This window comes from Agelaius phoeniceus, chromosome 13, assembly GCF_051311805.1.
Source record: "Agelaius phoeniceus isolate bAgePho1 chromosome 13, bAgePho1.hap1, whole genome shotgun sequence".
Classification (NCBI taxonomy): Eukaryota; Metazoa; Chordata; class Aves; order Passeriformes; family Icteridae; genus Agelaius; species Agelaius phoeniceus.
The window spans coordinates 1,183,542-1,195,858 of record NC_135277.1 but is presented as its reverse complement, the minus strand read 5'-3'; the positions used below and the strand labels follow the sequence as shown (position 1 = coordinate 1,195,858).

Below are 12,317 nucleotides of genomic sequence, written 5' to 3'. Positions count from 1 at the left end.
GACCTGAGCCAATCCCAGGCTCATCCCACATTCCCGATGGATCAATTCTCCAGGCCCCGGCCCCTCCATGCAAAACTGTAAAAACTGAGAAGGCCTGGGCCCAAATTCCAGACAGGATTCCAGCCCTGGGGGGCTCCAAGGAATCGTGATCCAGCCAGGACACCCCCTCCACACCCACCCTTCCCAAATTCCCAATATTCCCTTGTCCCACCGAAAAGTCCTCTTTTTTTTTAAGGAAAACCTTTCCTCCGTTCAGCACCTCCAGGAGCAACCTCATCCTGGCCCAGCAATTCCTGGGAATTCTGGAGGAGGAGATTTAGGGTGGGTTGGTGTAATTCCCAAGGAAATTCCTGCTGGAATTCCCAGTTTTCCAGAGCCCACTCACCATTTCTTCCCGCCGATGTCGTGCTGCTGCACCGTGTATCCAAAAAAAGATTCCCTGGATCCCGCGATGATCTGGGGCCTCTTGGTGTCGATGTTGAAGGAATTCCCAAATCCTGGGGAGGGGAAAAAAAAAAAGGGAAGGATCTGTCAGCCAAAAAAGCTGGAAAACACCAATTGCACACGGATGAACTTGGAATTCCGAAATCTCGGAAAGGTTCCAGCCATGGAATTATTCCAATCCCAGACCCCACTCCGGGTGCTCCCGCTTGGGGCTGGATTCGACAATTCCAGAGGCTCTTCCAACCCATCCCATCCTGGGAAAGCTGCTCCCGAATTTTTGAAGGTGCTGCAGGAGCAGGGATGGGCTGATCCCATTCCCATCCCAGCCAGGATGGGAATTGCAAAGCATTCCAGCCCCACCTCATCTGCAGCATCCCAAAATTCCATCCTGGAGCTCCAAGAGAATATCCAGCCCTTGGGATGGAGCTCAGAGCTCATTCAGGATTCGGAATTCTGGGAATTCAGCCCATTCCCAGCCCTCAGCAGCTCATGCCGGGAATTCCCTGGAGCCAGGATGGGAAGGGGAAGGAGAAAGGAGCTCCCCCCTCTGGATTCCATGGATTTGGCCACTTCCATGGGGATCACTGGATGGGATCCATGGAAAAGGGATCCCAGCCACTCCCGAGGGTTTTCCCAAGGATCCAAAGCTGGGATTTCCCATTCCCTGTGGGAGCAGGAGCTGAGGAGAGGCAGCTCCGGAGGGGGACATCCCTAAGGATGGAATTTCAGCTGGGACAGGGCGATTTTTGGGATTGGTCCTTTCCCTCTGGAAAATGCTGCTTCCCACAGAAGAGCGGGATCAGGATCCACGGCATCCCGATCCTGGGATCCTGGTGCTCACAGGGGACAAATTCCAGAGAAATTTCCTGTACCTGGAGCAAAATCTGGGGAATTTTCTGGCAGCTCCTCCCTGTGCCTGGAGCCAAATCCAGGTGGGAAATTGGGAAATCAGGAATTCCCCCGGGAGTGGGAATCTTTGGGAATGCTGGAGATGCTGTCCATGGGAACAGAGGGATATGGCCCAAATTCCAGGCTGGAGGAGCGGGATGGACACGGATAACCAGGATATCCCAGACTGGATTCCCTGAATCCTGCTGGATGCTTCATTCCAAGAAAAACCTTGGAATCCTCCTCCAGGACAGGGGACAGGATGCTCAGTTTGGAATTTCTCGGGATATAAAGGTGCTGTGGGCAGGAAAATTTGGCACTGCTGCTTCCCAGGTGGAAAAATCCAGGATGGGGATGTTTGGATAGGCAGGAATGTCAGGGAAAAAGGGAACGTTTGGAATCCTGGGAACAAATCCGCTCCTGGAGCAGGGAATGGAGGAATCCGGCCACGGATTCCGAGGAGAAGGAGATTCCAAATGATCCAGAAAGAAATTCTAGAAAGCCGGGATAAAAAAATCCGGGATAAAAAAAAAAACAAAACCAAAAACGGGAGACGGGGATGAGAGCCAAGATATTTTGTGGAGCGTTGACCTCATTTCACATCCCAAAGAAATGAAAACCTCGGGAGAGAGGGAAGCTGGGAAAGGCCATGGAATGATGGGAAAGGGAAAGGGGGAAGGGCATCGGAGCACCCTGGAATCAGAGGGAATTTTGGGAACTTTGGATTCCCAGCAAGAAATTCCAGGATCCAGAAGAGTCCTGGATGCAGAGGAAGTGTTGGAGAGGATGGGATGGATTTTCCTCTTAATTTTCCTGGATTTTGCACTGCACACCCCCAAGCTGAGGATTTTTGGGAATGGGAACACCGGGATAATTTGGAGAATCCCATTCCACAGTTTAGGATAAAAATCAGGAAAAGGAATAAAAATAAATGAACAGAAATATTCCATGAAATGGGAAATCTCCAGAAAAACAGGGGGGAGAGCCGGGAGTGGCTCCTGCTGGAGCATCTCAATCCCGAGGAAACGAAAAATCTGGGAGAGAAGATTCCAAGAAATGGATGGAACCCCAAAACTCTGACAAAAATAAATATTGGGAATATTCCAACCATTCCAATTTTCAGCTCAGGCTGAAATGGGAATTTTGGGAGAGGTTATCCAGGAGATTTGGAAGCCAGAGAGATTTTCCTGCTGGGAATCTGAAAGTTCCCCCCTTTGGTCACTGTCCCAAAGAAGCGACCAAAAGCTCCGGGTTTTCCTTGGAATTCTGAGGGCAGGAAGCCTCAAATTCCTCCTTTTCTTTGGAGCTTCTGGAGCATCCAAACTTTTTACCCTTGTCAAGGAAAACATTGGGAAACAAGAAAATCCTTGGGAAAGAAGGGTGGGAATAAAATCCACCTTTCCTGCCAGGGTAAAAATCAGGATAGAAGGAAGTCCTGGAAGGGAAATGTCTGGGATGGGGATGATTCCAAAGGCCCCAGCACCAGGAAAAAAAATGGGGAAAAAACTGGGAGAGAGAAGGGGGAAAAGGGGGGAAAGAGGAGGGGAGGAGGGCAGAAAACTGGGGGAAAAAAAATTGGAAAAACTGGGAAGAAAATTTGGAGAACCTGGGGAGAAAAGGGGGAAATTTGCCCTGCCTGAATCCTTCGGTCTTCCCAGCTGGAAAAAGAATTCTGGGAAGTGCCTGGAAGCTTTCCCATGATTCCCAACCCTGGTTCTGCTTCCATGAAAATTTGGGGCTGGATTTTGCTGCCTTTGCCCCAGAGTTTTCTGATTCCCAGGAAGAATATCCCAGTTTTTCTTGGGCTGTCAGGAAAATCCAGCCTTTTTCCCCCCTGGCTTCCGGCACTGCCAGAGCTGGGGGTGGAATTCCTGGAGAGGGAATATTGAGCTGAACAAGGAAAACTTTCCAAAGGATAAAGAAATTTTGGGGAAAAACCTCTGGGAAGCAGCAGGGTGGGCTTGAATTCCTGGGAATCCAAGGGAATGCTGCCAGCTCCCAGAGTCTGTCACTGGCTTCGGGGAAAATCCCGGGATTTGGATGGGAAGGCCGGGAATGCTGGGGATGAACAGAAGCTCAGTCATCCTGGAACATTCCTGCCTTCCCACAAAATTGTTTCCCAAAAAAAAAAAAAAAATTCCTGCTCTCCCAAAATTGTTTCCTAAAGCTCCGGAGGGGGCTTTGCTACAGCAGGACCTTGTGCTTCCGGAATTCCCACAAAATCCCTGGATCCAGAAACACCCAGGGACAGGAGCTCCCCAGGGTGGAAATCCCTGAGGGAAAATTCATGGCCAGAAAAATCCATGGATAGGGAAAAAACCCCAAAACTGTGAGAGAAGAGAGGAAACCAGGGAATGTTTCATCCCAGGGAGCAAATTCCGGGATCATTTCCACACATCCCAAGGCAGAATTCCCAAACCCCCCTTCCGCCATCCCCCCTCTATGGACCAGCACCGCGTCCATGGGGGAATTTCCCGGGAATCCGGCGAATCCCAGGATTTTTCCAGCATCCCATTCCAGAGCCACATCCATGCCTCCATCCACACATGGATCCAATTATTTCAGGAAAAGCGGCTCGGCCGCGGCTCCCTTGAAAGGATCCCGCGGCTGAAAAGGGGGAAAAAAAAATAAAAAAATCCCAAAAAAGCGCCAATCCCATAAAAACCCCGAGCAGGCTGGCGCGTTTTCCAGCAGGAAGTTTGGGAATGTTTGCAGCTGGAGGAGGCGCGAGCCGGTGGCCGAGCTCCTGGCGGTGGGGAAAAGCGCTTTTTTTTCCCAATATTTTTTTTCCCGATATTTTTTTTCCCGATATTTTTTTTCCCGATATTTTTTTTTTCCCGATATTTTTTTTTCCCTTTTCCACCCCTCATTTCGGCGGCTCCCGTGGCGGGCGGGTTCCAGATGGGATTAAAGCAGGAATGGGGAGTCGCTTTTCCCAAGGGAAAAACCCCGGGAAGAAAAAAAACCCAAAAAAACCCAGAAAAATCCATCCCAGCCCCCCCGGAGCAGAACGGGAGAAGCCGCAGGATCAGCTCCTGGAATTAAACTCCGCCTAAAGCCTCTCCTAAATTTAACCCCGAGCATTCCCCGTTTTCCAACGGGACAAACCTCGGAAAAGCTGGATTTCGGGAAAAGGGAGCTTCCCGTCCCCCCAGTATTCCGATCCTTAGGGATTATCCCGATTAATCCCGCTCCAAGGCCGAGGAGGGATCGGGAGCTTCCCGGGAATTCCAGGATCTCCATCCCTTTCCAGCAGCCTCCAGCTCCCTCCCGCTCCCGGGAAAAACTTTTCCAGGAGCCGCCTGAAGGTTTTTCCAGCACTTTTTCCAAGCCATTCCCGGTTTTTTTTGGGGGGGGATTGGGACGGGCACTCACCGGGCAGGAGGCAGAGGGAGCAGGCCAGGAGAATCCCGCTGGGAATATCCATGGAATCGCCGGCTGCCCCAGTCCCCGCTCCCGAGCATCGGCGGGACTGGGAGCTCCGATCCCAGATCCCTTCCCTTATCCCAAACTTTTCCCGGCTCCCTGACAGCGGGAGAGCGCTGGGAGGGAGTGGGAGGGACCAGGGAGCGGGGAGGAGGGAAAGGATGGGAATGGGGCCGGCCCTTTCCAGCCGGGACACCCTTTAGGGAGCGGAGTCCAGGTGGGAATTCCTGCCTGGAATCAGCTGTGCCAGCCGGGAATGCCCACCTGGAATCAGCTGGGCCAGTCAGGAATTCCCACCTGGAATCAGCTGTGCCAGCCGGGAATTCTGCTCTGGAATCGGGGCTGCGCCAGCCGGGAATTCCCACCTGGAATCCTGGGATGAGGCACGGCAGGAAAGGATGGGAATGGGGACAGCCACCTCCAGGCCGTGCCACCCTTTAGGGAGCGGATTCCAGCCGGGAATTCCAACCTGGAATCGGGGCTGTGGCAGCCGGGAATTCCAGCCGGGAATCCCGGGCCTCTCCCGGTGGGATCCCACAGGGATGGGGAGGGTTCGCCTCCTCTGGGAAACGAGGGGGGAGAGAGGAGAGGGAAAAACTGGGGGAAAAGGGGATAAAAACCTGGGAATAAAAGTGAGGGGAAGCTGGGAAGAAAATAAGGGAAAAACTGAGAAGAAAGGGAGGAAAAATCTGGGAGAGACGGGAGAGAATTTGGGAGAGGTGGTGGGGGGGGAAAACTGGGGGAAAATAAAAAACTGGGAGAGGGGAGGAGAAAACAGGGAATGTTTCATCCCAGGGAGCGAGTTCAGCTGGATGCAGATCTGGGAATGACATCAACCATTCCCAAAGGGAAGATCCCGTGTTTTTTCCCATCCCAAAATCCTTGGATGACTCCTCAAAAAACTCTGGAGAAGGAGGAGGCTGCTCCGGCCGTGTGCTCCCGGCTGACCCCTGGCTCCAGGAAAAGCTTTTGTTTGTCTGGAAAAACCTCTGGATAGCAGGAATTCCTCGTGGAATCATGGAATGGGGAGCTCATCCCATTCGAACCCCTCTCCATGGGCGGGAATGGCACCCACAAATCCCCGGATCCAAATCCCAGCTCCTCCAAATCCCACAGGATTTTGTGCTTCCATCTCACCACACTCCCGACCTTCCCTCCCTATTTTTTGGGATCATCCCAGGAGGTTTTCCGGATTTTTCCAGGCTCCAGCTGTTCCCGCAGCAGCTCCTTGATCCTGACCTGTGGGAGGCATCTGGCCTTGGATGCGGCTGCCTCGGGAGTTTGGGAAGAACCAGGCTGTAAACCAGGAATGTAAACACAGGCCGGGAATGACAACAAATTCCCAAATTCCCAGATTTCAGCGCAGGAGGAGCTGGGGAGGGGGGGCATGCAGGGATTTTATCCCGCTCCAGAGGCTTTTCCCACTTCCCGGGGAAAGGTGGATGCTCAGGAACGGCAAACCCCACTCCAGAGCTGGATTTGGGATTGGGATTTGTCCCTCTGGATACCCGGGAGCGGCTCCAAGCCGGAGCACGTGGATCCCTCATTCCTGATCCAGCGGCTCCGCTGAGCTCAGAGCTCCGGAGAATTGCTCCAAAAAAAAAAAAGTTGGAAGCAGAATTCCAGCCTCTCCCACAGCATCAGCTCTTCCCAGAGCCAGGAAAATAGGGAAGCAGAATTCCAGCCTCTTCCACACAGGAAAACAGGGATCAGCACCCCCCCTTTCACCAGATACTGGGATGGATCCTAGGATTATCCTCCCAAAATTCTGGGATGGATCCTTGGATCTGATCCCCAAAATTCTGGGGTGAGTCCTGGGATCTGCTCCCAAAGTTCTGGGAAGGATTCTGGATGTGGCTCCCCTAAAATGTTGGGACGGATCTTGGGATTTCCCCATCAAAATTTCCCTGGGGTGAATCCAGGGATCAGCCTCCCAGTTATTCTGGGATGGATCCTGGGATCTTCCCCAGATGCTGGGATGGATCCTGGGATCTGTCCCAAAATGCTGTGGTGATCTCTGGGATCAGCCCCCAGAATTCCGGAATGGCTCCTGGAAAACGGGTTGGGAATGGCAGATGGGTGGGGGGGGGATGAAAATTTTGGGAATTCTGGTGGGAATGAGGAGCTCTGGGTGGGGGCTCCCATCACGGCCCTTCCCAAGCCCTGCTCCCATCCCTGGGAATTGTGGGAATCCTTGTCTCAGTGGGAGGCACTGGGGGGTCCTGGTCCCCTCCCTGCCGTCCCAAGGAAATTTGGGAATGCTCCTGGAGCGAGGGGAAAACCAGGAGCCAAGCCAAAGGTGTCGGGTTTGCCTTTAAAATTCCCGGTGGAGCCAAGTGCCGAACTCATCCATCAAACATCGGATCCAGGCATGGAAAACGCTCCTTCAATTCCCTGGGCTGGCTTCCAACAGGATTCCTGCCAGGAGCCCTTTCCATGCTCCCCTCCGGCTGTTTTCCGAGCTGCCACCAGATCCCACAGTTTCCAAATCCAGCTTTTCCCCGGCACGACGGGAACAGGGCAGCCATAAATTCCCTTTTCATGGAATTCCAGATCCATGCAGGGGCCTGGGAAGCCCCAGGATGAGGAGGGGTGGGAGAGGAGCCTCCCAGTGGGAATTCCAGGATTCCCACCGGGAGACTCCGTGCTGCCCTCGTTCCCATTCCGGGGACACCGCTCCCTATAGGAGATGAATTATGGGATATGAAAACTCTGGGAATTTCCTGGAAGCTCCCACGGCTCAGGGAGTCCATGGGATCCAAATGCTGTTGGATTGGGAATATCCCCCATAAACCTGAATGTTGGCCCAGGATTTATCCCAAAATTTTTTCCCACTTTTCCCCCTCTGATTCCTTGAGCTTTATCCATGGGCATGGGAAAGAGAGTGGAATTTTGCCAGATAATTCCAAGGGGTCACCACAATTCTCAGTCCGTGAAGGATGTTGGGAAAATGTTGGATTTGGGAATGGGGACGGAGCAAAGCCGCCCACACAGGGAGATTCCCACCTGAGTCCACCTGGATTCCATGGAATTTTTGTAATCTCCTTGGATTTTCCCATTAATCCCTCATTCAATCTTCTCCTGATGGGGTTTCCTGGGATCCCACAGCTTCCTCTTCCTCCATCCTGCTGCTTTTCCCAAAAAATCCGGATGGGCAGAAAATAAGGAATCTGGGATAGGCACTAAGTATAGATACACAAAAATTACGGAATCCTGGAATGGTTTGGGTGGGAAGGGACCTTAAACCCATCCCATTCCATGGGCAGGGACAATTCCCACTGTCCCAGGTGGCTCCAAGCCTCATCCAACATCATCTTGGACACTCAAATTCCCCAAATTCCTCTTTTTCCTCCCAAATCTCTTCCCTGGATCTCTTGCCTTGCTCCTTTTCCATCATCCTCTCCCAAGCTTTTTCCATCCTACAGAATCCGCACTCCATCCCCAGGAATTCCCAATCCTGGTGGTCTCCAGAGGACTGGGAGCTGAGGCCACCACTTGGAATTGGGAATTTCAGCTCCCACTTCCCTCTCCTGTTCCTTTGGAAGCGATTTTCCATTGGGAAGAGCTTCTCCCCCAGATCCACACTTCCCAGGAATTCCCAGTCCTGGGTGATCTCCAGAGGACTGGGAGCCAAGGGCACCACTTGGAATTGGGAATTTCAGCTTCCACTGGGAGGAGCTGCCTCATTCTCCGATCCCTTCACCCCTTGGAATTTTCGTTTGCGCTCCACATTCACTTCATACTTGGAATGAGTCAAGGCGGCTCCGAATTCTCCTCCCAGTGAAAAATCGGGATCTTTTCCAGGGATAATGGGAACCAGCTGCCGGCGGCGGGGCAGACGGAGCTGTTTGTTCCTGCTCCCGGTGGAACAAATGGAATCATCTCCCTTCCAAATCCCGGGATCTGGGTTATCCGTGTGCTCCCAGCGCCAGGTATTGTTATTCCAGAGGAGCTTCCATCCAAAGAGCGCCCGGCCCTGGACTTCTCCATAAATTATCCACTCTGGAATCCAAACATCAGCCTCCGGATAATTGGCGGCTGCGGGTATTCCAGGACTCCCCGGGCGCCGTATCCATGGTTTTCCCGCTCCTCTGTAATTGTGGGCAGAGCCAGGGACGGGCCGGGATTCGGCCACGCGGCTCCGGAATGTCCCGGAGCCGGAATCCCGGGAAGGGCCACGGCGGCAGCAGCAGCTCTGGGGGTTTTTCCCTAAGGATCAGGTTTTGCCAAGGAGGAAAATCCATCCTTCATTTCAGAGGGAATGGTGGCCCTGGGGAAGAGCTGGAAAAGCTGGAATTGTCCCACCTGTCCCTGGGGGGGTCGGGATTGTGGGGGTAACGGGATCTCCATGAAAGATCGGGGTCACCACGTCCCATGGAAAAACTGGGATCACCATGTCCCATGGAAAGATCGGGATCACCAATCCAATGGAAAGATTGGGATCACCACATCCCATGGAAAAACTGGGATCACCATGTCCCATGGAAAGATCGGGATCACCACGTCCCATGGAAAGATCGGGATCAGCAATCCGATGGAAAGACTGGGATCACGACATCTTATTGAAAGATTGGGATCACCATGTCCCATGGAAAGACTGGGATCACCACATCCCATGGAAAGATTTGGATCACCACATCCCATGGAAAGATTGGGATCACCGTGTCCCATGGGAAGACTGGGATCCCCAATCGTGCTCTGCTCTTCCCGCATTCCCAGCCAGCCGGGTGGGAATTTTCCCCAGGATTGTTTTGAATTGCTCGCATCCAGCCCGGCAGCACCAGGAAATGAAATTCCGGGATAACCCCAGGGGTGGGATGAGGAAAGATGGAAAAATTATCCATGGCGGGCTGTGGGTGCTGCGAGGGGGGAAAACGGGAAAATTTTGGGAATGGTTTCATTCCTTTTCTCGGCTCAGATCCCTCATCCTGAGTTCCTGTGGAATTCCGCGCATCCCAGGGGTTGTCCCGTGTCCCCGCGGTGACCACACCCGTGCGCCCGGCGAGATTCCCATTCCCAGGATTTCCGCAGCGATTCCCTCCCGGCAGCGCCAGGAGAGGGAGCCCGAGGCGCTCCCGCATCCAGGAATTCTCCGCTCCCCGAGGCCGCATCCAGCGGGATCCGCTCTTCCCATTCCCGGGACACGCCGCGGGTCGGGAATTCCAGCCGGGATTCCGCTCCAGAGCTCTGGGAATGGGCTGCCTGGATCCAGTCCCGCTGGAGCAATTCCCGTGGGAATCCTCCTGGGCTGGGAGAGACATTCCAGAGGGCACCAGCACCAACCTGGATCTCTGCTCCTGATGGGAATTCAGGGATCTCTGCTCCTGATGGGAATTCAGGGATGATCATGGGAATTCAGGGATGCTGATGGAAAATCAGGAATCTCCGGTGCTGATGGAGAAGCTGCTCCAGCTGGAGGAGACCAGGACACAGTGCCCGGATCCTGCCCAGTGCCAGCAGGAGATTGGAATCCTTGGAATTCTTTCCAGGTGCTGAGCATCTCCCTTTCCCTGTATCCGCAGCAGGACCATGGATGTTCTCCAGGAAAAGAAATCCAGCTGGGAGCTGGAATGGGATCTCATCAAACATTCCAAGCCAAACCCGAGGCACAAAATCCCCTGGGATGTTCCCCTGCCCTCCCCGGTATTCCCAAAGCTGGGATTTGGGATTGCAGGGCTGTCCTGGTGGAGCCTGAGCTGTTTTCCCGACCATGCCAGAGGAATTCCCTCGGAAGGGAACTGTCCCATCCCTGGCAGTGCTGCAAATTCCCAAATTCCCGAGTTCCCACCCCATTCCCGGCATTTCTGCTCCTCCCAGTGAGGATGAGGGGCTCCTCCGGCTTTCTCGGCTTTCCCAACTCCCAGCCCCTTTCCCAACATTTCTGGGCTCCTCCCAAGCTGCAGCTGGGATTTGGGAGATGCTGGGATTTCCCCAGGTGTGGAAAATCGGGATCCATCCATCACCAGAATTCTGGGATCCTCCCAGCTCCAGGCACCTTCCCGGCCTTCCCTCTCCATCCTACCTTTCCCAGCTATCCCAGCTCAGCTCCCAGTTTTTTCCAAGTTTTCCGGGTTTTTCCAAGCAGTTCATTGGGATAATCAATTCCCCCTCTGGGATGAGGCAGCCGGGACATGGAGCTGCTCCAAGGCTTTGGGAAAACCCGGATTCTCCTCCTCTGGCTTTTCCAGGCCTGGATATTCCCTGTCCTGAGCTCTGCTTCGTTCCAAGCATCCTCTCAGATCCTTCAGATCCCGGGCAAATCGGGGGATTTTTGGGAAAAGGTCACGGCTGGGTGGGTCAGGGTTTAGCAGTGGCTGATGTCATTAATTCCCTGTTAATTGCATTAACCTTTCCCACACTTTCCAGCCCAGCTCACGTGGTTTATCCTTAAAAATAGTTGATTTTCAAGGAATATTTGGGATTTTCCCTCCTCTCGTTATCAGATCCATTGGTTTTTTTACAAGGATGCTGGGAATAAAACTCATCTTCCACCGAATTCCTGGTGGAATAATCTCCTTATGAAAGGGAAATCCTTGCTTTTGGGGCTGGCTCTTCTGCCAGGAGGATTGGGAATGCCTTTGGAATTGGCCTGGAGTTGTTTGAAAGAAATGAAATTAATTGGAGGAAAAAAAATAAATTTAAAAAAAAAAAATTAATCCTGGAGAATTCCAGGCCTGGACTGTATCCTGGAAACAAGGAGATAAAATGTTTTTTGGCTTTTTTTTTTTTTCTAAATATTTATCCCCAGCACTCATCTGTCATCCCGGAGATTTTGAAATATGGGAAAAAATTCCCAGATATGGGGCCTGAAAGGTGACACAGCCACGGGTGGCAGGGACGCTCCTAAATTCCTAAATTCCATATTAGAATTCCCCATTTTCTCCCGGATTTCCGTGGAATCGATGCCATTGGGAGTCGGGATTTCCTTGGTGGGCAGAGCAGGAGCTGGGATACAATTCTCCAGGATTTTTTCCCTTTGGGGCCTGGATTTTGGGGTTATTTGGACACATCGATGTCCTGAATTATTCTGAGTGTCACTTCCAGCTGGGCCCGGCAAACGGAGCCGCCAGCCCTGCTGGTGTCACTGTCGACAATAAAAACGGGGTAAAAAGAAAAAAAATCTCCTTTTCCATGCGGATGGATCCTTCTGGATGCTGCAGCAGCCTGGAATATCCGGGAGTACCGAAATATCCATGGGTTCTTTATTTTCCATGGAGCATCCATCCCCCTGGATCGCTGGAAGCAGCCGAGGCCAGGCCTGGGATGGGCTTTCAGCTCCTTCCCAGCTCAGCATCCCAGGATTTCCTGGCGCTGTCGGGATGGGAGGGAGCCGGGCCATGTCGCGACAGCGGGGAATCCTCGCCGACACCGCGCGTTTGTCGCGACCCCTCCCAGCATGGCCGCGCCCGGCCGGCCGCGCATCCCGGGGCCGAAGCGCGGCTCGCAAAGGGTTAAAACGGAACCGGACCCAAACCCGGGCTCCCAAAGGGTTAAAACGGAACCGGACCCAAACCCGGGGCTCCCAAAGGGTTAAAACCGAACCGGGGCTGAACCAGGGC

General features: G+C 53.1%; 1 protein-coding gene across 1 annotated transcript in view; it reads right to left on the bottom strand.

Annotated features, from left to right (window-relative positions):
- ITGA11 (integrin subunit alpha 11) overlaps positions 1 to 12,314 on the bottom strand; it is a 44,806-nt gene extending 32,492 nt beyond the window's left edge. Inside the window, exons 1-2 of the mRNA XM_054642081.2 lie at positions 4,708 to 12,314; positions 386 to 497 (exon numbers count right to left, since the gene is read on the bottom strand). Of these exons, the coding sequence (XP_054498056.2) occupies positions 386 to 497; positions 4,708 to 4,759 (164 nt within the window). The 5' untranslated portion in view covers positions 4,760 to 12,314. The remainder of the gene's footprint in view (positions 1 to 385; positions 498 to 4,707) is intronic.
- Between the last annotated feature and the right edge of the window lie 3 nt (positions 12,315 to 12,317).